Raw genomic sequence first — 25,973 nt, 5'->3', positions numbered from 1 at the left:
CAGGATTATCCCCAGCAGGGGTTGTATTCTCATGGCAGACGTCACTCACCATAGCTTCCCACCCACCCTGACTAATAGCTGGCAGTCTCTCCCTCTCTCTTAGTGTTCAGATGTGATGTGGAAGAGAATTGGTCCCCTCCTTTCTCCTCTCAGGTATTCAGCTCCTGAATCAGCTCCTCTTTGGCTTGTTCCCCCCTTTCTTGTTCCTCTTTCAGAGGTTCCCATTCCCCCCAGCAAAGGGACTGACTTCTGTCTGGATTCTCTCTCTGTCCCAGCAGGTGATGGGGCAGTGAGCAAGAATGAGGAAGAGAATCTGCAGCAGGAAGGTGCTGAGCAAGTGGAACCGCCCGGGATGTTATTGCAACATCCTGAAGGGAACGTTTCCCAGAGCCCGGAGCAGGGGACTGACAGGTGGAATCTGCGCCGGTCCCTTAGGCAGAAAGGAAAACAGCCTGTGGGGAGAGAGCTCAAAGAAACCATCCACCAGGAAATCCCCACTGGAGAGAAACCAAACACATGTGGTGAGTGTGGGAAGAACTTCCGGTGGAGATCAGCTCTTATTGATCACCAGAGAATCCACACAGGAGAGAGGCCTTATCAGTGTGACGAATGTGGGAGAAGCTTCAGCAGGAGTTCGAACCTCGCTACCCATCAGAGACTGCACACGGGAGAGAGACCCTACAAATGCCTTGACTGCGGGAAAGGCTTTAATCACAGCTCCAATCTTTCTGCACATCAGAGAACCCACACGGGAGACCTGCCTTACAAGTGTCCCGAGTGTGGGAAAAGCTACAGCGTGAGCTCCTACCTCCTGAGACATCAGAAAATCCACACGGGAGAGAGACCCTATAAGTGTGATGAGTGTGAAAAGAGTTTCGGCCAGAGCTCAACCCTTGTTATCCACAAGAGAGTGCACACGGCAGAGAAGCCCTATAAATGCCTTGAGTGTTGGAAATGTTTCAGGAACAGCTCTGACCTTATTAGACACCAGAGAATCCACACGGGAGAAAGACCTTATAAATGCAGCAAGTGTGGGAAAAGTTTCAATGAGAGCTCGCACCTCACCAGGCATCAGAAAACCCACACAGGGGAGAGATCCTATAAATGCCTCGAGTGCAATAAATGTTTGAAGAACAGCTCCAGGCTCGTTAGACACCAGAGAACCCACACAGGGGAGAAATCCTATAAATGTCCTGACTGTGAGAAAAGCTTCAATCGGAGCTCAAACCTCATTGTCCATCAGAGATCCCACATGGAGCAAAAGCCCTACAAGTGCCTGGACTGTGCTAAAACCTTCAGCTGCAGCTCACAGCTGATCAGACACCAGAGGATCCACACAGGAGAGAAACCCTATAAATGCCCCGACTGCGGGAAAAGCTTCACCGTGAGCTCACAACTGACTTCCCACCAGAGACTCCACACTGGAGAGAAGCCCTATGGATGCCCCGAGTGCGGGAAAAGCTTCCGTCACAGCTCAGGACTTGTGTCACATCAACGGAAACACAGGAAGGAGGGCTGCCCTGTGACAGTCCCTATTGTGGTGACAGCCCAGACTTTATTGCATATTACAGTGGTGCCCATGCAAAGTAGCAGTGCCTAGATCCCACGCAGGAGAGAGACACTATACATCTGTAGAATGGGTTGAAACTTTCCCATGAAAACTATTTTTGATGGAAAATTGGGGGGGTTGATTTGATCCGTTTTTGTGAAAAGTGTCAAGTGTCTGCTTTCTGGGGGGGGGGAATTGGTGTGGGGGGGGGTTGGTGGGGGGGGGGGGGGGCTGGCAAAAAAACTGACTGTCCCGATCCTGAAATATTTTGCTTTGGAAATGTTGCTACGTTGCCTCATGGGAGTTATAGTTCGGTTGCCTCCTCATGTCCCCATTCTCCCCTATGAGCCAGGCTCTCAGCTGGATTACATCTCCCATGATGCACCACCTCCCTTCTCTAAGAGTATGTCTGCACTGCAGCTGGTAGTATGCTTCCCAACTTGGGCAGACAGCACGTGCTAGCTCTGCTCAAGTTAGTATGGGGAAAATTGCAGAGTGAGCCAGGGCGGCAGCTTGAGCCAGCCACCTGAGTACGAACCCACCCAGACTACCCCGGCTGTGCTGCTGTTTTAGTGCACTAGCTTGAGCAGAGCTAGAATGTGTCTGTCTACCCACTCTGGGATGCTCCCTCCCAGCTGTTGGGTAGATGTACCCCAAGAGGGAAAAGTGTGGTGCATCATGGAACATATAGGTGAACCTGGCCTATAGAGAACAATTCAGGCATGAGATATCCACGCTATAACTCGCATGAGGCACTGTGATGACATTTACCATTCAAAATATTTCTGGTTTTGGCCAAGCTAAAGATGAGTCGAATATGAGTCAACAGTGTAACACCGTTGCAAAAAAAGCAAATATCATTCTGGGATGTATTAGAAGGAGTGTTGTAAACAAGACACAAGAAGTAATTCTTCTGTTCTACTCCACGCTGATTAGGCCTCAGCTGGAGTATTGTGTCCAGTTGTGGGTGCCACATTTCAGAAAAGATGTGGACAAATTGGAGAGTCCAGAAAGGAGCAACAACAATGATTAAAGGTCTAGAAAACATGACCTATGAGCAAAGATTGAAAAAACTGGGCTTGTTTAATCTGGAAAAGAGAAGACTGAGAGGAGACATGATAATAGTTTTCAAATCCTTAAAAGGTTATTACAAGGAGGAGGGAGAAAAATTGTTCTCCTTAACCTCTGAGGCTAGGACAAGAAGCAATGGGCTTAAATTGCAGCAAGGGCAGTTTAGGCTGGACATTAGGAAAAACATCATGTCAGGGTGGTTAAGCACTGGAATAAATTTCCTAGGGAGGTTGTGGAATCTCCATCATTGGAGATTTTTAAGAACAGGTTAGACAAACACCTGTCAGGGATGGTCTAGATAATACTTAGTCCTGCCCTGAGTGCAGGGGACTGGACTAGATGACCTTTCGAGGTCCCTTCCAGTCCTACACTTCTATGATTCCACTAGTTCAAAAATCTCTTCCCGAAGAGGAGGCTTATTAACCATGAAACAGCCAGCAAAGGAAAGAACTAGATTGACCTCCCCTCCCATCAAAGGTGTGAAAGCAGGACACACTTCAGGATCCAAACATTAAAAAAAGGAAATGGGCAGCAATTATTAAAATTAGGTAGAGGTTACATTTAAACACAGTCATACAATACAGACTACTATCGGCCCCCTTGCAACCACCTCTCAAGGAAGTGCCACTTACATCCCCCCAACTGCAAGACATTATCCCACAGTTCAGCACTCCCACTGGACAACTCCAGCAGCACTGGTGTGCCATAGACTACAGGAGTTTGTGATGCACTGGCGGGATCCCTGTGTTTTTGCATAGGAACATGCTTAACACACTACTGGAAAGCAGCATAGTTGTAGCTGTGTCAGTCCCAGGTTATTAGAGAGATAAGATGTGGGAGGTGATATCTTTTACTGAACCAACTTCTGTTGGTGAAAGAGACAAGTTTCAAGCCACAGGGAGCTTTTTTTCAGGGCTGGGAAAGGCACTCTGAACATCACAGCTAAATGTAAGTTGGAACATTGTTTAACATAAGTAGTTAGCACATAGGGACCATTAGCACTCAAATACTATGGTGGGGAGCACAGTACCTATATAAAATAATAGATAAAATAGAACATAGGACTGGAAGGGACTCCATGTCTCTGAGTCCAGTTCCATATTACTACAGGCAACCTCAACATATACTCTGATTCATAAATGTACCAAGCTCGATCTTAAAACTAGTGAAGTTGTTTGGCCACCACTCCTCATGATGGGAACCTGTTCCAGAACCTCACTCCTCTAATGGTTAGAAATCTTCTTCTCGATTCCAGTCTAAACACATGCATGACCAGTTTATACCCATTTGCAGTTTATCTCTGGGGTGGGTGGGGTTCTGTACCGGGGAAAGGAGAACACAGTCATAAGTTTATGGTTTGTGGTACAGTTGTTAGTGACGTTCACATTTTGTCAACAGAATGGACTATTTATTGGTGAATTGCATATTGGCAAATATGGTGAGTGGAAATTATCAAAGCCTACAGATTAACTGGCAGATCTTTGACACTCTGTACTTGGGTACTGAAGGAAGTTGTGCTAACATGTTAATATAAGGTCTGAATTTAAAATGATTTAGTTAAATCAATGCAAACTCACTTGTGGGCATTCTTATTTTGGTTTAAGAGTGGCCAATTGCAGTGCAGCTTCAGTCGATAATGAATAGGGTGAAGTTAACTGAAATAAACCACTCTTCAAATGTGAGGGTTACACTGATTTTACTAAATCATTTCTTTAACCCGTTAAGTCAGTGCAAAGTTGTGTGTGAAACAGGACTCTGCTCACATTTTCAAGGTGGTATTTGCACACACAATACAGAGAGACTGTGGCCTATACTCACAAAGGTACTTAAATACCTAATATCCAGTTTTAGGCATCTTAATTCTAATCCCATGCTCCTAGCACTGGATTATTGCCTCAGGTGCCTAACTCCAAGAGAGGGTTCCCTGCAGCCTGGATTTAGGCCCTATCTCCATGGGGGTGGAGGTTGCACACCACTCCTTTCATCGGAATCTCCCACTAGCGAGCTTACGTGGCTCCCTGCAATCTAAGGCACATGCCTCTCCCCATTCATTGAGCCTGAGCACCTACCTCAGGCTTTATGGATAGCAGGGGTGTTCCTGTGGCTTTCATGTGCCTAAATGTTCGGCACTGTGACGTTCAGTGTCAAAATGCCTATCCCTTCATTAATCTAGGCTTTACTTTTGACAAAGGAAATTGGAACTGACATGCTGGAGCTCAGAATGGTAGCTTCTGAGCAGGGCTGGTGTCCTGTCCCAATATGAGTGCAACCCAGAGAAGAAAGCAGCATTATCGGGACCGAACAAGACTACAGCTGAGGCAGGGAAGGCCTGGTCTGCACTTAATATGTAGGTTGATATAATTATGGCACTCGGGTGTGAAAAATCCACATCCTTGCACACTGTAGCTATGCCAACCTAACCCTGGCACAGATGCAGCTAGGTCCATGGAAGAATGCTTCCATTAACCCAGCTACTGTCACTTGGAGAGGGAGTGTTCCTACAGCAACGGAAAAACCCCTTCCCTTGCTGTGCGCTACGTCTGCACTATAGGGTTATACCAGTGTAACCACAGTGCTGCAGCTATGCCATTTTAATTGCCAGCGTGTAGATGTGGCCTAGAACGTCCGTGAGCTGGACTGAAGATTCTATCTACCCTGAACAACCAGGTGTTGTGACCTGTCAGATTAAGCTGGTGGGTTTGTCTATGCACTGGTTTCATTGGTTAAGTAACAAGGACCTTCTGTACTCAACTCAATGGCATTTCTCTCTTGTCTATGTGTAACTAACATGACAACTTTTGAAAGCCATATCTGATCAATTCCAAAATTTCAGGGAATGTCCTAGGCATTAATGGACAGAACCCTACTGACTTTGGGGAAAATCAGAAAACTGTAAAATCACATTGGGTCCCTCAGGATACAGGTGTGCGGCTGTGATGTGAGAGTTAGATTAGGGTTAGTGGCCCCTCCCCCCACTCTGGCTAGCCCTCTTTTAGTTGGGCTCCTCGCCCCCCAACAGGGCTTAAATTCTCCTGGAGTATTTGCAGGAGCCCCAGGGCTTGGGACTTCAGCCCCACTGTGCACGCCGGGACTTGGAGCTTCTGCCCCGTGGGGCATGCCGGGGCTCGGCGTGTCTCTTACCCACACAATTTTAGATTCCACCCCTACCCATCCTCATGGGTACTCAGGGCATAAGGGACCCAACTTTACCCCTCTGTGGGCTCAGGGCTCTACTCCTTCCTGGGCTCAGGGCTAACATTCATTCCTGATGGACTCAGAGCTCTATTGATCTGCGAGGCCTTTTCCCAGTGCCTTCACACAGTGAATATCCTTAAATATGTACACGCATTTATTAACAATTAGCAACAAATCAACAGAATACACACACCAAGTATCTTATGCTCACCACTCCCAATAAGATAGACGTCTCCCGATGGCCAGTCAGGGTCCTGTCATCTGGGTTCCGGCTTCTCCACAGTCTGGTCATGCAGGGTTTAAAAATCCTAGTAGCTTTGGTCTTGAGCAGTATTCTGGAGTTAAGCTTCAACGAGCTTCTTTTCTGACCCTCATTATATAATTAAAATGAGGTTCTCTCTTATTTATGCCTTAACCAATTATTTTACTTAAAACATAGCTATGCAAAACCCACTAACCAATCATTCTCACTATACAGGGGTTCATGTGCCTAAGACCGCCTACTTGTTAGCTTTTGCATTTTTCAAAGTCAGTAAAAAGTTCTCAAGGTCACTTCTCTTTATGCTTCCTTAGTGGGATACACTTGCAACAGCAAAACCTCATACTTTTTATTATCAGGAAGAAACTGCAGAAACTCAAGGTTAGTTCCCCCCCCCCCCGACTTTGTGAATATCTAGCTATCCCTGTTAGTAATGCTGCAGCTGATACTTTTCTATCTGTCCACCTGCATCAAGGCCAAATTCTCCTGACTCTATAGTTTTTGTTTCTAATTTATGGTGACTGAGCATACAAGATGTCTGCGGGTTATGCTAAGTCCATACACAAGAAGGCTGTGGGTCATGTCAAGTCCAGACCTCTCGTTACATTTTGGCCCCACGGGGCGCACCGGCACTCGGGGCTTCTGCCCTGCAGGGTACATGGGGGCTCCCCTGGGTTTAAAAATATGGACCGGAGTTCCGATCCAGATGGCTCTGGCTGAATTTAAGCCCTGCCCCCCACCCCAACTGCAGGCATCCCCAAAATTTGGTCTTGTCCCTACTTCAGCCATCTCCTTTGTTCCCCTCATTCTGGTCAGAACCCTTTTGATTAGAGTGGAAATTGGAAAACTAGAAATGCCCAATTTTTATGGAAATCCATAATCAATCAGGTTCTGACCAGAGTAGGAGGTGAGAGGCCCTGCTGACAGTTAAGCTCAGACTACATAAACAATGAAGTGTGCAACTCTCTAGCCTAGAAGGATGGTGTAATGGGAATTAGATGCCTAAATACCTTTGTGAATCCCACCTGATATATTTATCTTTGAATAACCAAGAAAGTATGACCCTATGTTATAAAAGCTGGGTCATATGGCCTTGTCTTTCTTCTCTGGCAAGAGCTATGCAAGAGATCAGACTGGATGATCACAATGATCCCCTCTGACCTTAAACATCTATGAAATAAAGGATTTAACTCCCACTGTCTTGAAATAATGGTGAGCCAATAAGAGGCGAAGAGTCCTGAGACTAGCAAGGAATTGCTTAACAAGATTGGCAGGAGAATTGGTGTCATTCGGTTTCAGAGTGAACATGCAGGGGCTATTAATATTACCATTCCAAATTCTCTTGGAGCTCTTGTAGCAGCATGTCAATCCGAGACACCAGTGCCGCAGTGTGGCTCTGACAGGATCTCTGCAGAGTAAAGTCTGCAAGAAATCGCAGAAGCCCCAAAGAATCCCAGGAGACTCAAAACCTTTGGATTGGGCAGGAATTCTGCTCTCCCAAGTTCCAGTCCTCCAGCCCTGCCCATCCCTCTCTGCAGCAGTGTCCATAGTGGGGTACAGATACCCATACTCCCTGTCCCCACTCACCCTTCCACCCTAGCACACATGCATGTGGGACAGTTCCACCAGATCAAAACCTTCGCTGGGATGGGAGACACAGAGGCTGCTGGAACATGCCCCCTGCCTGTGAGAGCTGCTGCTACCAGAGACATGTATTGAATGCTACAATACCCAGCGACACTGGGGGAGACTAGCAGTGCTTAATTTGTAATGAAAGAGGTGCCAGGGCACAAGCAATTTTTTTACATTAATAACTGATGCAGCAAGACCAGAGTGCTGGAGCTATGAACTGCCAAGCCCACAGGTGCCAGGGCTCGGCGCTGGCAAGCCCTGGCACAAATTAAGCACTGGAGACTAGCCCTGAGGTTTTAAAGGCCAGGTCTAAACTACACTTAGAGGGGTGATTTTCTTAGCGACATTTCTATAGTGCAGACACAGTTATATCAGCATCACAGTGCTTCAGCTGTATCCCTGCAGCTTATTTTGCTTGGGCAGCAGCTGGTTTAAGCTCTGCTGGCAAAAGCACATCTTTGCTTGTATAAGCTGCATCCCCAGGAGGAGGTCTGCGCAAATCTATCTCTAGTGTAGAAATTAGCTGTTGCCACAGGAGGGCTCTGGATAAAGCTGTGGGAGAGGGCTGCTCTTTCTGCACTCAGATCAGGATATCAGCAATTGAGCTTCCGGGGTGAGACATTAATGACCTCTCCATTGTCATGTACGGGAGCCGGGGCTGAGCAGCCGCCGCTACTCAGCCGGGAGAGAGACAACGCCCCTCTGTGCCCAGCCGGGGAGACTTTCTCCGGTGGCTGGAACCAGCCCCAGGTTCTGCCGACACCAGCCCCTGAGCCACAGACGCCAGGTGAGGGGAGAGACCCGGGGGAAAGGGCTGGGGCCGGGCAGGAAAGTGACTCTGCACCAACGGCCCCTCCTCGCCCAGCTCTGCTCCCGGGCGGGGGTCTGCGAATCCCAGAGCTGCTGCCCTCCCTGATCCCCCCCGGCTCTGCTCCCCTGAGCGCCTGCAGGAGCCGCGCCAGCTCCGGGAGAGCGAACGGCCCGGGCCAGGGACCGAGTCTCCCAACCCGAGGGGAAGGGAGGAGGCAGGAGGGAGAGACTGGCAGGGGTAGCAGGAGCAATAGGTGGAGAAGGAGGTTCCCGGCTCCCAGCACTGCCCAGCCCCATTCCCTGCAGCACCCCGGGGCAGATTGACTTTCCTGGGGAGGAGCAGGGAGAGGAAAAGCCAGTTCCTGCCTCTGCCTGGTCTCCGCTCTGCTGGGGGAATGTGCTGCCCTGGGGACAGTGTCAGGGGGATTCCCCAAAGCGGCTCCTTTCATCTCTTTTCTAGTATTTGGTTCAGAGACTCTGGTATTGGGGCGAGTGGGGGGTTGAAATGTGGCAGTCCTGGTGGGAGGATCTGGGTCTGCACTGGCATGAAGTGACCAAGCCTTTTCCCACCACCACCGAGTCATGAGCATCTGTCTGCAGGGAAAAGACCTGGTGGGAATCAGGGTGTGAAATGGCGTAAAGCCCCTTCTGAAACCTGCCCCATCTTTTTACCCTGACAGGCTGAAGAACCACATCCGGTCTATTCCAGACTGCACTACCCTCCCGGGGCATGGGGCAGGGACATGGCTGGAGCAGAGTTGGCTCAGGTAGGGCATTCATATTGGAGTTCATGGAAACGAGAAGAAGGCAGCAAAAGGCTGGGGTCAAACAGGCCCTTATGCTTTGGATACAAACCTGTCCTGGAGGGTTGGGAATCCTCCTGTGGTGTGGAAGGTGAACCCAAGCCCCTGAAGGTCCTGAAGCCATATTTAAACTCCCTTATGTTTAGGGGCTGCTGGGAGTTTCTGAAGGAACTTCTCATTTCTGCTACAGGCCCTGTTTTGGCCCCACTGCTCTTTGGTAGTAGAGACCAGCACCGTTATGTCTGGGACTGTCTGAGCCACATAGTGCAATCAGGGAACCCTACTGAGGATGGCAGCTTGAGCGGGCCCGGCTCCCAGCACCAGCCCAGCAAGCAGGTGCTTGAGGCGGCCAACGGAGAGGGGCGGCACGTCTGGCTCTTCGGCGACAATTCGGCAGCAGGTCCCTCACTCCCCGTTGGAACGAAGGACCTGCCGCCGAATAAGCGCCGGCGGTAGAGCTGCCGCCAAAGTGCCGCAGATCGCGATCACGGCTTTTTTTTTTCTCTTTTGCTTTTGCTTTTTTTTTTTTGCTGCTTGGGGCGCCAAAAACCCTGGAGCCGGCCCTGAGCTTGAGGCCCCCAGACTACAACTCCCATGAGGCACCAGGGCAGCATTTCCAAATCAAAATATTTCTGGTTTTGGATACCATTTTCCATAGGAGTAGGTTGGTGAGGGGACGGTTTTTTGACCTGCATTTCGGAATTGAACTAGTTCAGATTTTGTCCAATTTTTTTCAGTATTTGAATTTTTACCAAAAAAAAATAAAATCCTGTTTTCTGCCCCGCTCCATTGATGCTTCTGTGAGTAACGAAAGCAGGGATGGAGCCATCAAGAGTCTGTGGGGTACAAGGAAAGTGGGGTGAGGGCCTTTTGGAAGGTGATTCTAACTCTAAGCTAGGGTTCATGGGAACTACACCGATCCCTGCAGGGCAGAATTCAGCAGAGGGCTCAACCAGGTCTCCCGTGATGAGCTGGTGGGACTGTGTCTGGAGCAGAAAGCTCTGAATGAGGGATTCTTGCTATTCCAGGAGCCGGTGACCTTCGAGGAGGTGGCTGTGTATTTCACCAAGGAGCAGTGGGCTCTGCTGGTCCCAGGTCAGAGAGCCCTCTACAGGGACGTCATGCAGGAGAATTATGAGGCTGTGGCCTCACTGGGTAAGGATTCCTGTCGCCTCGGGTACAGCTTGTGACCACGGGGGCCTCTTCCAGTCTTATGTTCTTATAAGGGAGCAGGGAAGGAACCCTGAGCAGAAGCCAGTGCAGGTGCTTAAGAGACCCCACATCTTAGGGATACATTTCATAGTCCCCAGATCCCATATGAGAGACACATCCTCCACATCTCTTCTCATGGGCCAGAAGATTCTGAGACCCACCAGGGATGCTTCTCTTAATATCTCTAGTGATTTGAACAGGAACACACTCACTTTATTCCCCCAAATTCCTGATAGTGGTTTAAACCCCCAATGGTTCCCTGTCCTCTTCTTAATCATTATTATTAGTGTGAGTATTTAGCTTGCAGTAGTGCGCAGAGGTCCAAGAGGCCAGGGCCCCATTCTGCTAAGCACTGTACAAACATATAGTAAATGACAGTCTGTGACCTGAGGAGTTTACAGCCTGAAAATCTAGTGTGACAGGTGCTGACACACACAGAGACAAAGCACATCTGTGGGATCTGTAAAGAAAATAGAGTTCCCCCTCACAGACTTTGTTTCAATTCAAGGCGATAATATTTCTCCCTAGCCTCTTAGTAATTGTGTCCGACACATTGGTCGGAGATGCCTGCCTTAAAACAACACAAAAGAGAGTGGGTTTATTAGCTGTCAGTGTTCAGGGGAGGCCATCGGCACAGCCTGCTTCAGAAAGAAGACATCATTATAACCATCTAGTCCAACCTGCATCACACAGGCCAGCGAATTTTACCCAGAGATTCCCAATATCTTGTGGTTGAACTGGAGGGTATTTTTTAGAAAGACATCTGGTCCTGACTTGAAATCTCCAAATGATGGAGAACACACCCTGTCCCTGGGTAAATTGTTCCAGTGGTTAATCCCCCTCACCGTTAAACCTGTGCATCTTATTTCCATCTTGAATTTATCTAGCTTCAGCTTCCAGCGTTGGACCTTGTCACTACTTTTGCCTACTAAATTAAAGACCTGACTACTATGTGAAATCTCCTGCCCATGTAGGTGCTTGTAGACCTTTCAGGTAGAGCTAGATGATAAATCGTTTTCCTCTCTTGTGAAAATTTTGAGATTTCAAAGGGTTTGGGAGTTTTTTTGGTTAGTTTTTTGTCCCATCCGCATCAGGACAAAAAATGAGACCTTTTGAAATTCTGTTGCAGAGAGATCCACCCAGAATAGCTAGAAGCCCAGGCATGAGGGAACTCACCTCTTTTCTAAGATGAACAGTTCCAGTGTTTTCAATCTTTCATTGTATGGAAGCTGTTCCACACCCCTAATCATTTTTGTTGCCCTTTTCTGTACTTTTTCCAATTCTAATATAACTTTTTTGAGATGGGGCGACCAGACCTGAATGCAGTATTCAAGGTATGGGTGTACCATGGATTTATATAGTGGCATTATGATATTTTCTGTTTTATTATGTATCCCTTTCCTAATGATTGCTAACATTGTTAGCTTTTTTTGCCTGTTGCTGCACTTTGAGCAGATGTTTTCAGAGATCTGTCTACAGTGACTTCAAGATCTCTTTCTTGAGTGGTAACAGCTAATTTAAACTCTCTTATTTTGTATGTGTAGTTGGGATTATGTTTTCCAATATGAATTACTTTGCATTGAGTTTCATCTGCCATTTTGTTGCCCAGACACCCAATTTTGTGAGAGCCCTTTGTAGCTCTTCACAGTCAACTTTGCTCTTAAGCATCTTGAGTCATTTAGAATTGTCTGCAAACTTTGCCACCTCCCTGTTTATTCACTTTTCCAGATCGTTTATGAATGTATTGAACACCACAGGTCCCACTACAGATCCCTGGGGAGCCCGCTATTTACCTGTTTCCATTCTGAAAACTGATCATTTATTCCTACCCTTGTTTCCTGTATTTTAACCAATTACTGATCCATGAGAGGACCTTCCCTCTTATCCCATGACAGCTTAGTTTGCTTAAGAGCCTTTGGTGAGGGACCTTGTCAAAGGCTTTCTGAAAGTCCACATACACTGTATCAACTGGATCACCCTTGTCCACCACATGTTTGTTGATGCCTTCAAGGAATTCTAATAAATTGGTGAGGCACAATTTGCCTTTACAAAAGCCACGTTGTCTCTTCCCCAGCTTATTGTATTCATCTATGTGTCTGATCTGTTCTTTACTATAGTTTCTACCAATTTACCTAGTACTGAAGGTAGGCTTACAAGCCTGTATTTGCCAGGGCTGCCTTTGGAGCCTTTTTAAAAAATCGATGTTACATTAACTATCCTCCAGTCTCCAAGCCCCCATGCCCCAACCCTACTCCCCGGCAGGAGCTCGGAAGGGATGGGGAGGACACTTGTTCTGGCCCAGGGCCCCACAAAACCCTAATCCACCCCTGTGCAAGGGTGTTAAATTTAACTACATTATGGTCACTATTACCAAGCAGTTCAGCTATATTCACCTCTTGGACCAGATCATGTGCGCCATTTAGAACTAAATCAAGAATTGCCTCTCCCCTTGTGGGTTCCAGGACTAGTTCCTTCAAGAAGCAGCCATTCATGGTGTCTAGAAATTTCTCTCTCCCTCCCATCCTGAGGGGACATACCCAGTCAAAACAGGGTAGTTGAAATCCCTGATTATGATTGGGTGATCTGTTTTTGTGGCCTCTCTAATCTCCCTGATCATTTCACAGTCACCATTACCACCCTGGTCAGATGGTCGGTAGTATATCCCTACTGCTACACTCTTAGTATTCAACTATGGAATTTCTATCCATGGAAATGATATGGTATAGTTTGATTCTTTTAAGATTTTTGCTGTATTTGACTCTATGCTTTCTTTCACATGTAGTGTCACTCCACCAGTGAGACCTACTCTGTCATTCCTATATATTTTGTACCCTGGTGTTCCCGTGTCCCACTGATTAACATCGTTCAATCAAATTTCTGTGGTGGCTATTATATCAATATCCTCATTTAATACCAAGCACTCAAGTTCACCCCTCTTAGTATGTAGTCTTCTGGCATTTGCACACAAGCAATATTTAGTTGACTGCCTTGCTGTGACGTAACTGTGATGGACTCTTTTTCGTTGAACTCTTTTTTTTTTTCTCACTTCCTACATGTACAGTACTTTATATCCTCTCCTCTTTACTAGAATGAGGAGTATCCACTTTAATAAATCCTCTCCTAAGGGCTGTGTCTGTCTGGACTGTGTGTTTCCTCCTCACCCATCAGCTTTCCCCCAGCCCTTAGTTTAAAAATGCCTCCACAATCTTTTTAATTATACATGCCAGCAATCTGGTTCTGTTTTGGGTTAGGTGGAGCCCATCCTTCCTGTGTAGGCTCCTGTCAGGGTTCCCTCCCCACTCTGAACTCTAGGGTACAGCTGTGGGGACCCTCATGAAAGACCCCCTAAGCTTATTTCTACCAGCTTAGGTTAAAAACTCCCCAAGGCACAAATTCTCCCTTGTACCTTGGATTAGGTAACGTTGCCCCCACCAAGTGATTAGACAAAACTCAGGGAAAGGACCACTTGGAGTTCCTACTTTCCCCTAATATTTCCCCAAGCCCTCACCCCCTTTTCTGGGGAGGCTTGAGAATAAACAAGATGAGCACAAACCAACCTTGGGTTTTTTTAGACCACTAAAAAAACCAATCAGATTTAAAAAAAAACAAAAAAAAAACACTGAAATGTATTAGAAAGAAAAAGGTTAAAAGAAGCACCTCTGTAAAATTAGAATGGAAGATAATCTCACAGGGCAGTCAGATTCAAAACACAGAGGATTTCCCTCTGGGCAAAACTTTAAAGTTACAAAAAAGAAAACCAGGAATACACCTCCCTCTCAGCACAGAGAAAATCACAAGCCAAAATAAAAGTAAGCTAACGCATTCCCTACTTACTAATCCTAATGGAGTTGGATTGCTTTGCTTCCTTGATCTGTCTCCGGCAAGGACAAAGAACAGACAAAACAAAGCCTTTCTCTCTTTCTCCTCCCCCCCCTCCGCCCATTTGAAAGTATCTTGTCCCCCTATTGGTCCTTTTGGTCAGGTGCCAGCTAGGTTACCTGAGCTTCTTAACCCTTTACAGGTAAAATGATTTTGTGCCTCTGGCCAGGAGGGATTTTATAGTACTATATACAGGAAGGTTGTTACCCTTCCCTTTATATTTATGACAGCTCCCCCTTCCCCAAAAGGTTCCCCACTTCCTAATAAACCTAAATCATTCCTCCCTACACCTCATTTTATCTGCACATTGAGACCCTGCAGTTCTGCCTATCTAGTTGGCCCTGCATGTGGAACAGGAAGTGTTTCAGCTTCAGAGAGAGGACCTGGACTTCAGTCTCTTACCCAGAAGCCTAAATTTGGCCTCCAGGACCTCTCTCCTATCCTTCCCTATGTCATTGGTACCTACATGGACCACCAGCTCCTCCCCAGCATTGCACACATGTCTATCTAGATTTCTTGAGAGATCTGCAACCCTCGCACCAGGCAGGCAGTTCACCATGCAGTTCTCCCGGTCATCACAAGCCCAGCTACCTATATTTCTAATGATCGACTCCCCTGTAACTATTACCTGGCTCTTCCTAATAACTGGAATACCGTGACATCATCTGGAATCTTTTCCCTCTGCTCCAGTTGGATGTTCTCCTTCCCCGAGACTTCCATCCTCCTCAACAGCACAGAGACTGTCAGACTGGGGGTGGGACCGTTCTGCTGTGTCCTGGAAAGTCTCATCTACGTACCTCTCGGTCTCCCTTAGCTCCTCCAGTTCAGCCACTCTGGTCTCCACAGCCCGTACTCAGTCTCTGAGGGCCATGAGCTCTTTTCACCGAGTGCAAAAGTATGCCACCGTAACCCACCCACAAGGCAGATAATCATACATGCTTCATTCAGGGCAATAAACTGGATAGCCCCCACACTGCTGCTGGGCTTCTGCCTGCATTCTTTTTTGCTTTTCCTGGGTTTGTTTGTTTGCTTGTTCGTTCTTTGGGGTTTTTGTTTTTGCTTTGGGGTTTTTTGGGGATGTGTGTTGGGGGGGTTATAGGCCTAAGTTTAGAGTATGTCTGTTAAGTGTAGCTTGCTCTCAGGCTCCCCCTCTAAGTTGCCTTGCAAAACTCCCCTGTTCACTAGCTCCTCTGGTCACTTAGGAGCAGGTTTTTTAAACCCCTCTTTTCTCTGAGTTAGCCTTGCTCCTTGTCAAGGGATCAAAGGATGGCCGGCTAGAGCCTCGTTAGTAAGGTCTCAGCCTAGCCTAGCAGGCCACTAGACTCAGCACACAGCCCCCAAAACAGACCACACTATAAACATAAATCAAGCAGGCACACAACAAGCTAACACAACAAAGTCACCCCCAGAATCACCTAGTCACTCCTCCTGTACCTGAAGAGCTCCCTCCCATGACTTCCCTGTTTGCAAGGCTCTGATTTGGAGCAGAGACCTGGCTCAGCCCAGTCCCTCTGGGGTGCCCTAATCCCCAGGCTGTGGAAACAATTTTTCTTATGTAGGCCCAATGAATATTTAATTGTTTATTCAAAGTGGAACAGCTCCAATGGGGGAAGTTCACAAAGAGTGAGAGAAATCCGAGCTGTGCCTGGGGTGCAGGAGGTATAGACTGAACTTGCTGCTCTGCTAGATTCTGGCCCGGGACTCGAATCTAGATCCCAGTCACATTCCCTACCCATTGGAATGGATGGGGCTCTCTCACCCTAGGCTCTATCTTGGACCTGAGAAATTGGTTTCCATAAATTGGCATTTTCTGATTAAAAAAAAAATCATTGTGTCAAAAATTTCCTCGCCAGCTCTGTTCCAGGTCTTTGCAGTAAGGGCAGGATTCATGTCCTTCCCCTGATTTCCCAGCATGCTTTGGCCCACTCTAGGACATTGACATAGAATCATAGAAGATTAGGGTTGGAAGAGAACTCAGGAGGTCTGTGACGATGCGGTTCTGGCGGAACCCAACTGAGAGTGCCAACTCAGGACAAATTGCTCAAATAGGGCAGTTACAGCCCAAGGCTGGGGGGTTTTCCACCTCTAAGGCAAACCAAACCAGCCAGACTAGGAGGACTTCGGTCTCACCCCACTGGCTAACTGCAAGTCTCACAAACAATCTCCTTAGACGCTCCAGTTTCCCAGTATTACCACCAGTACCACTCGTTATGGGGACAAATGGTTATGAAAACCAATACCCCAGTAAAAGAAAAAGGTTCTCCTGATCCCAAAGGACCAAGCCCCAGACCCAGGTCAATATACAAATCAGATCTTACCCACAAATCACGCTGTTGCCAATCCTTTAGAACCTAAAATCTAAAGGTTTATTCATAAAAGGAAAAAGATAGAGATGAGAGTTAGAATTGGTTAAATGGAATCAATTACATACAGTAATGGCAAAGTTCTTGGTTCAGGCTTGCAGCAGCGATAGAATAAACTGCAGGTTCAAATCAAGTCTCTGGGATACATCCCCCGCTGGGATGGGTCCTCAGTCCTTTGTTCAAAGCTTCAGCTTGTAGCAAAGTTCCTCCAGAGGTATGAAGCAGGATTGAAGACCCAATGGAGATGAGGCATCAGCCTTATATAGTCTTTTCCAGGTGTAAGAACACCTCTTTGTTCTCACTGTGGAAAATTACAGCAAAATGGAGCCTGGAGTCACATGGGCCAGTCCCTGCGTACTTTGCTGAGTCTGAAGGCATATTGGCCTTCTCTCAATGGGTCCATTGTATAGCTGATGGTCCTTAATGGGCCATCAAGCAGGCTAGGCAGAGCTAATCCCAGCTTGTCTGGGATGTCACCCAGAAGCATAGCATAAGTTTGCCATACAGACAGTATAGAGCCAATATTCATAACTCAACTACAAAACTGATACACACATATAGACAGCATAATCATAACCAGTAAACCATAACCTTGTCTTAGACACCCCATTTGACCCCCTTTATACAAGATTTGGATGCCACTACAGGACCTTGGTTGCAACAATGATCTATATGGTCCCAGTTTATGTCAATAACGTCACACCCCCAACGCAAAATTGATGCAGGAAGGGATGACACAAACATCACTGACTGCATCCCAAGAGCCCCCCATCCTTGGGTCTGTCTCGCTACAGCTAGTATTGGGTTAGAAGCCATACCAGTGTACAACAGAAATGGTTTATCAAAGTCATGTTCAACAACATGATTGAACCTCTTTACAAACTCAAGGTAAAACTTAGTTAGAACAATAGTGGATTGGATCTGCTCTTGCAGCATGGTTCCTGTATGTCTCATGTGATCTTGCCAAGAGCTAAAGCAAACAGCTACTTTATCCATACAAGCTCGGGCAAATGTTTGGAACCCAATTAACATCAAATAACTGCAGATATTAATGTTCTTCATAGTACAGGAATCTTGGCATTTAGCCATGAAAGCAATATGGTAGTGTGCCTCAGTCTTCCTTTTCACGCAGCATATTAGGTCTGGAATGTCTTTTTCCTTGTGAAAAGTTCCAATACTGTTTACAGGCATTAACTGTGAAACATCAGTATAACAAGGCCTTTTAACATAACATGTGTTCTCATGTAGTCCTTTTAACATGTTCAAGGGATTCTCCAAAAGATTAGGCACATTGTACATTTTTACAGTTTGTGGCAATAGCAACACATTCATTACAGAATTTACCATTAGCACTAACAACAAGTTCATTGCAAGTGTCCATCTACAATCATGTTTGTCATGCCCCACCTTTGGCTCAATACCATTGGAGTTTGGGCACTTTAGGGTTAACCTGAGGCTTCCCTTTGCAAAATTCAGTTTTCTCTTTCCTCCTTGTCCTGCAGGATCAAACCCTGATTTCTCTTGCTTAACAGAATTCACTGGCTGATGGGGTGAGCTCTCTGTGCTAACAGCTATTAGCAAGTCCTTCCTCTCCCAGCCAGGCAAGTAATTTGCACTACCCCAGACCAGAGCCAGTCCACCAGTTTTCATATTCGTAACTGCTATCATTTCCAAGGCTGGACTCTGTCTTACAGAGATACCACACAAATCTAAATAGTCTGAGGGTGAGAGTTTGCTTGCTCTCCCCTGCATCCTCAAGCATTTAGCCATAAAACTGTTCTGCTTTGAAACACCAGTAACCAAATCTGTCCTCAGACCCTGAAGCACAAACTGCTCCTTTAAAGAATCAGAATGGAGACATTCCTGTTCCAACAACATTGTCTCCCCAACAAGTTGGCCCCACACAGCCACTTGGCTATAGGGCTGCCTCAATTCCTTAACAACTTTTACTTCCTCTGAGACCTTCTCAAAGCTACCCACACTGGATCTTTCAAAAGGAAAGTCAGTGGATCCATTCACAACAGACAATTTCTGGCTGTTAGGAACTGAAACTTCCTTGATTAAATCACTCTCACACCCTTCAGTTGCAGGGAACTGCTTGCACAGATTTCCATGAGGATTCCTTTCCCCAGGAGCTTTTCTAAGCAGCAATTCACCCCTCACAGAAATTCTGCCCTTACCCTCTTCACCTAGGGCTTGCTCTAAAGGAACACTTTCCTGAGCAACAACAGACTCTGTCTGGGTCTTACTTACATTCAGGATCACCTTTGGCCCATCAGGCAGATTTCTACACAATCCCCTTTCAGGCAAACCCATAGACTCACTAGATGAAAGGTCAGAAGCATTCTCCTTTCCTTTGCCACACACAAGCTTAGGAATTTTGTCCTTTTTGCTACAAGTTGTTAAACTGTCCGTAGGTACCACAACCAAATTACCTTTCTGCTCTCCTCGTGCCCTGGCTAGGGTATCACCCTGATTAGACAGAGCTGTTACACCCTTCTCCAACCACACATGAGCAACAGGCAAAATACAAGCACCAGAATTGTCTGGTCTCTGGGATTTTGCTAAGACACTAACTGGATGCAACCTAGTTACAGTGCCATTCTCCCCAGCAGACACAAACTTGGGACCATTTCCTTCCTGGGCTTTAGTTGAATCCAGAACCAAATCTGAGACAACTGCACTATTCTCAACCATCACAGGCTGAAAGGCACCCTCTGTCTGCTCCACAAACAAAAAAGAGTTGGAGACACATTTTCCTTTACTATACATACAGTATGGGATTTCATTTCCCTTGTCCCAGCACACAGGGCTGTTCACAGACAACTGCTTGGAGACTGGGGTAGCTTCCTCCATAGGCAAGTGAATACCCCTGACAGACACAGGCACATTTCCTTCACTGTCACTATTCTTCACACAGGAAACAGGTAAGGGATAGGGACATTCATCTTCCACTCTCCTTGCCTTCCCAAACTGCTGACTAGATAAAGCCATCAGCTCACAAGGCTGCCTAGGCTCATCCAAAATCTCCTTGTTCTCCTCTCCCTTCGCTTGATCTAATTCCAGATTTATTTCTGAGACATTAGATAGACATTCAGAAACTTCATTCACAGCCAAACAGCTACTTTCCAAAGACAAACTTTTGGAGAAACCCTCCATAGGCACAACCTTAGGATCAATCCTCTCCTGTGCCTGGTTTGTGTTAACTTGACTGACCATAGCTTTAATATCATTTCCAATCATAATATCCTTAGGGATTGTGTCTTTTACTCCCACAACCAGGGTGCCCTTAAATCCCTTCCATTTCAGGTGGATTCTAGCCAAAGGCACCGTGACAAAATACTCAGAAAAGGCTACAACAGTCACATCTTCACCTGGCCAATAATCTTCCTCCCTGACAAGACTTGCTTTAACCAAAGTGATATCTGCTGCGGTGTCCCTCCATGCCATACACCTTACTCCATTCACTTCTGCCCTGCTAATAAACTCTGCATTATTTCCCCCATATTTAGCTTTAATGTGAGTTTTAAGGTCAAATTTTTCAGAGACCACAGAAACAGCATTTGCACACAGGAAACCAATGCTGGGCTCTGTGTAGCTTGCCTGTGAGTTTATAACAACAGGGTTAGCATTTGCCGTGGCATTTGGGGTTGCTGGTTTTGGGCTGCCCTTCAGTGTCGGGCAGTCTGGTCTCATGTGGCCCAGCATACCACAGTGATAGCATGTAACCTGTTCCGACCTGGGATGTGAGTTCCTACCCTCCGGGCCCCCTTGAACTCCTTTAGAAGAGTCAGGTTTACTTTTAAATCCTTCCCTCCTCTTGAACTGGGGAGAATGGTGATTAGTTTTCCCTGGGGTTTTACACCCTTCTCGAGCCCTGTTTTGGGTGTGGGCATCCGCAATCTCTGCTGCCCGTAGGACTGACTCAGGGTCCCTATCACACACAGCTGCTCTCACATTGTCAGGCACAATGTCTAAGAACTGTTCCAAAGTTATTAAATCCAGCAGTTTTTCAAAACTCCCATGCGCCTTGGCTCCCATAACCCACTTTTTAACAAAACCCATCAGCTTATGAGCACATTCTACAAAAGTACAATCATTAGACATCTTAAACTTTCTAAACTTAACTCTGTAAGATTCAGGAGTAACCTTGAACCGCCTTAACACAGAATCCTTAAACCGCTCATAATCCAAGGCTTCTTGTTCCCCCAATTCATTAAATACCTCCCTGGCTTTTCCAGTCAGTCTGGTCAGCAGGACAGGCATTCGCTGACCCTCGGGGATCTGGTACAGATTGCAGAGGTGTTCAAAGGTAGACAAAAACTCCTCTATATCCTCAGTATCATTGTAAATGGGACACATCCTTTCCCAGTTTTTCTCATGGCGGGGTGGAAGTGAAGTACCAGGTGGGGATGACTTTCTCCGCTCTTCCATTACTTGGAGCTGAAGTCTGGCCGTCTCCTGTTCCATCTTGTGAGTCTCCTGTTCCATCCTGTGAGTCTCCTGTTCAGCAGCGAGCAGCAGACGCCCCTTACGAGCTCTCTCTTCTCTCTCAGCAGCCTCCTTCTTTCTTTGATCGGCTTCTTTCTCTCTCTCAGCAGCCTCTCTCTCTCAGCAGCCTCTTTCTCTCTCTCTCTCTCTTTCTAATTCTGCTATTTTTTGCTTCTCCAGCAATCGAAGATCTGCTAGCTTCTGTTCATGCTCAAATTGCAGTTTACTTGTCACCTTTTGCATCCTAATTTTTTCTGCATCTTCTGTAGCCTCAGGTAAGGGCTGTGCTCTTGCCCCCTGATCACTGGCTATTAACAGATTTCTCAGTTCTTCCTTTGTAGCTTTCTTTCTAAAGCTTATCCTCTTTTCTGAACACAAATTTTCCAGGGCTTTTTGCCAAGTCCCTCATATGCTCTTTGCTCCGCCATTGCAGCAGCTCTTTAACCAACAAAACTCTCAATTCCAAAATTCAGATTTGGATAGCGTGGGGTTCTGACCCAAAGCTTAATTGCCCTGGTTCTGTGGATCCAAGCACGACTACGCCACTGTGACGATGCGGTTCTGGCGGAACCCAACTGAGAGTGCCAACTCAGGACAAATTGCTCAAATAGGGCAGTTACAGCCCAAGGCTGGGGTTTTTTCCACCTCTAAGGCAAACCAAACCAGCCAGACTAGGAGGACTTCGGTCTCACCCCACTGGCTAACCGCAAGTCTCACAAGCAATCTCCTTAGACGCTCCAGTTTCCCAGTATTACCACCAGTGCCACTCGTTATGGGGACAAATGGTTATGAAAACCAATACCCCAGTAAAAGAAAAAGGTTCTCCTGATCCCAAAGGACCAAGCCCCAGACCCAGGTCAATATACAAATCAGATCTTACCCACAAATCACGCTGTTGCCAATCCTTTAGAATCTAAAAACTAAAGGTTTATTCATAAAAGGAAAAAGATAGAGATGAGAGTTAGAATTGGTTAAATGGAATCAATTACATACAGTAATGGCAAAGTTCTTGGTTCAGGCTTGCAGCAGCGATAGAATAAACTGCAGGTTCAAATCAAGTCTCTGGGATACATCCCCCGCTGGGATGGGTCCTCAGTCCTTTGTTCAAAGCTTCAGCTTGTAGCAAAGTTCCTCCAGAGGTATGAAGCAGGATTGAAGACCCAATGGAGATGAGGCATCAGCCTTATATAGTCTTTTCCAGGTGTAAGAACACCTCTTTGTTCTCACTGTGGAAAATTACAGCAAAATGGAGCCTGGAGTCACATGGGCCAGTCCCTGCGTACTTTGCTGAGTCTGAAGGCATATTGGCCTTCTCTCAATGGGTCCATTGTATAGCTGATGGTCCTTAATGGGCCATCAAGCAGGCTAGGCAGAGCTAATCCCAGCTTGTCTGGGATGTCACCCAGAAGCATAGCATAAGTTTGCCATACAGACAGTATAGAGCCAATATTCATAACTTCAACTACAAAACTGATACACACATATAGACAGCATAATCATAACCAGTAAACCATAACCTTGTCTTAGACACCCCATTTGGCCCCCTTTATACAAGATTTGGGTGCCACTACAGGACCTTGGTTGCAACAATGATCTATATGGTCCCAGTTTATGTCAATAACGTCACAACTCTAGGACATTGACATAGAATCATAGAAGATTAGGGTTGGAAGAGAACTCAGGAGGTCATCTAGTCCAACCCCTGCTCAAAGCAGGACCAACCCCAACTAAAGCATCCCAGCCAGGGCTTTGTGAAGCCAGGCCTTAAAAACCTCTAAGAATGGAGATTCCACCGCCTCCCTAGGTAACCCATTCCAATGCATCACCACCCTCCTAGTGAAATAGTTTCTCCTAATATCCAAGCTAGACCTCCCCCGCTGCAACTTGAGACCATTGCTTCTTGTTCTGTCATCTGCCACCACTTAGAACAGCCTAGCTCCATCCTCTTTGGGACCCCCCTTCAGATAGCTGAAGTCTGCTATCAAATCCCCGCTCACTCTTCTCTTCTGCTGACTAAATAAGCCCAGTTCCATCAGCCTCTTCTTGTAAGTCATGTGCCCCAGGCCCCTAATCATTTTCGTTGCCCTCTGCTGGACTCTCTCCAATTTGTCCACATCCTTTCTGTAGTGGGGGGCCCAAAACTAGACACAGTACTCCGGATGTGGCCTCACCAGTGCTGAATAGAGGGGAATAATCACTTCCCTCAATCTGCTGGCAATGCTCCTACTAATGCAGCCCAATATGCCATTAGCCTTCTTGGCAACAAGGGCACACTGTTGACATAGCTACCAGAGTGAGCTACATTTCCCAGCATGCCCTGCTCTTGGGCAAAGACATCTGAGGGCGACTGCCTGGAACTCCCGGAAGCCATCTTGGCCCATCACTGGCAAGCAGAGCGCCAGCTTCTCTGGAGCTACTTGTACCATTCCAGCCTCAGGCGGAAAAGCTAAGGTCAGCAGTTGCTTCCTTATTCATTCCTGGCTGCTCTTCCAGTTCAGTGACTTGGTCTTTTGACCAAGCAGCCTGGAACTGGGCTGGCTGACCAGGTTCCCATTGTACACCTTAAAAAGTCTGTCCACTGTTCTATGACACTGTGAAATGGGCAGGTGGATTTTTACGCCCCAGGGACGTGTGAGTGTGTGTGTGTGTGTGCGCGCGCGCGCACGCATGCATGCATGGGGGAGCCTTAAATGGACTGCAGAGGACCCCGTTTGTCTGCTACTGGATGTGTGACCCTACAGAGTGGGTCTCCATGAATATTTTCCAGTTGCTTTGTCTCAAGCGCCCCCTCGCCCAGCAAAGAAAGGGGCTGATATGAAAGCAGAGAACTGTCTGCATGAGAAGCACAACATGAATACCAGCCTCAACCTCTCCCATTTTCTACCCCGAGCAGGGTTTCCCGTTCCCAAATCCCTCGTGATCTCCCAGCTGGAAGGAGGGGAGGAGCCGTGGGTCCCAGATCCCCAGCGCTCTGAGGACAGGGAGGTCCCAAGATGTAGCCACAGAGGTGAGGATTTAGTTAAACTAACTTGGAAACCATCCAAGCCTTCGGGAGCTCCCCCAGTTCTGCCTCGTCTCAGCCAGGTCAGGATTGTCCCCAGCAGGTGTCATATCCTCATGGCGGACGCAACTCAGCGCTTCCTGCCCACCCTGCCTGAGACATGCTGGAGCTCCCTTCCCCTGTGTGCTCAGATAGGCTGCGGGGATAGGCCTGGCTCTCCTCTCTCTCCTCTGGGAGGACGGAGGGTTTGGGGAATCAGCTTCTGATTTTTGACCCTCTCAATTCCTTTGTGACACTCCCTTTAGCATCCCCATTCCTGACACTCCCTTTCTGCCCGCAGAGGCACTGACTCGTGTCTGGATTCTCTCGATTGCAGCTGCCGAGGGGATGGTGAGGGAGGAGGAGGAGAGGCCGCAGCAGGACACCCCTGAGCAGCTGCAGAGCCCTGGTCAGGGAGCAGCCTGTGTGACTGAGGGTGGTTCAGGAAGGCAGCAGAGAAACTCGCCCTCGGAGTCGGAGTGTGAGCGAGGCACTGGGCCGCACCCCGTCCGGGGCCCATCCCCTCCCTGTGGTGGAGCCGTGGAGAGTCAGGGCCAGGCCAGGGAGCGGCCCAACATATGCAGCGAGTGCGGGAAAGGCTTCCGGCGCGGCTCAGACCTCACTAAGCACCGCCGGTCCCACGGCGAGCGTCCCCACCAGTGCCCCGAGTGCGGGAAAGGCTTCCCTGTCCGCTCGGCCCTGGCCACCCACCGGCGCATCCACACGGGGGAGCGCCCCTACGCCTGTGACGCCTGTGGGAAGCGCTTCGGACAGAGCTCCCACCTCATGCAGCACCTGCGCTCCCACACAGGGGAGAAGCCCCACCGGTGTCCCGAGTGTGGGAAGAGCTTCCGGGAGGGCTCCACGCTGGCCCGGCACCGCCGCACCCACCGCCAGGAGAAGCCCCACACCTGCCCCCACTGCGGGAAGGGTTTCCACGAGCGGTCCAACTTCGCCCGGCACCAGCGCACCCACGCCGGGGAGCTACTTCCTGCCCCAGAGGAGGAGGGGAAGTCCTTCATCTGCCCCGAGTGCGGGAAGGGCTTTGGCCGCAACGCCTACCTGACCCTGCACCGGCGCGTGCACACAGGAGAGAGGCCCTATGCCTGCGCCGACTGCGGGAAGAGCTTCAGCGCCAGCTCCAACCTGACCCGGCACCAGCGCGTCCACACGGGCGAGAGACCCTACCCCTGCGCCCGCTGTGGGAAACGCTTCTCCCAGAGCTCCACCCTCTTTGTGCACCTGCGCACCCACACCGGGGAGGCACCCTACCGCTGCGCTGCCTGCGGGAGGGGCTTCAGCCAGAACTCCACCCTCCTGACGCACCAGCGCACCCATAGGGGTGGGAAACCCTGCCGCCAGCCCCCGGGAGCCTGTGCCAGGGACGGGCCCTACCTGGGCAAGTGCTGTGTCAGTGACCCGCTGCTCCAGAGGCACCAGAAGACGCACCTGTGATGGGGGACCTGGCTCCACCCAGAGGCATGGTAGAGCGCAGCCCTGAGGACTAGCCCGGGGTCAGTTTCTTGCTCTGCCACAAATCACTTAGGCCCAGATCGTCAAAGGTATTTAGGCTCCTGACTCCTATTGATTTAAATGGGCTTTAGGGCCAAATTTTAAAGGTATTTGGGTGCTTAAAGATGCCTAAAAATTCAGTTCCAAAAGGGAACCA

The 25,973-nt window shown here is 48.0% G+C and overlaps 1 protein-coding gene across 1 annotated transcript in view; it reads left to right on the top strand.

The window, feature by feature from the left end:
- Window positions 1-25,759, top strand: part of LOC135887576 (zinc finger protein 420-like) — a 104,589-nt gene extending 78,830 nt beyond the window's left edge. The window contains exons 8-9 of the mRNA XM_065415302.1: window positions 496-1,460; window positions 24,984-25,759. Coding sequence (XP_065271374.1) covers window positions 496-1,460; window positions 24,984-25,759 — 1,741 coding nt within the window. The remainder of the gene's footprint in view (window positions 1-495; window positions 1,461-24,983) is intronic.
- Window positions 25,760-25,973: the final 214 nt, after the last annotated feature.

Source organism: Emys orbicularis, chromosome 13 (genome assembly GCF_028017835.1).
Source record: "Emys orbicularis isolate rEmyOrb1 chromosome 13, rEmyOrb1.hap1, whole genome shotgun sequence".
In the NCBI taxonomy this organism is placed as follows: domain Eukaryota; kingdom Metazoa; phylum Chordata; order Testudines; family Emydidae; genus Emys; species Emys orbicularis.
This window is presented reverse-complemented; position numbering and strand designations above follow the sequence as displayed.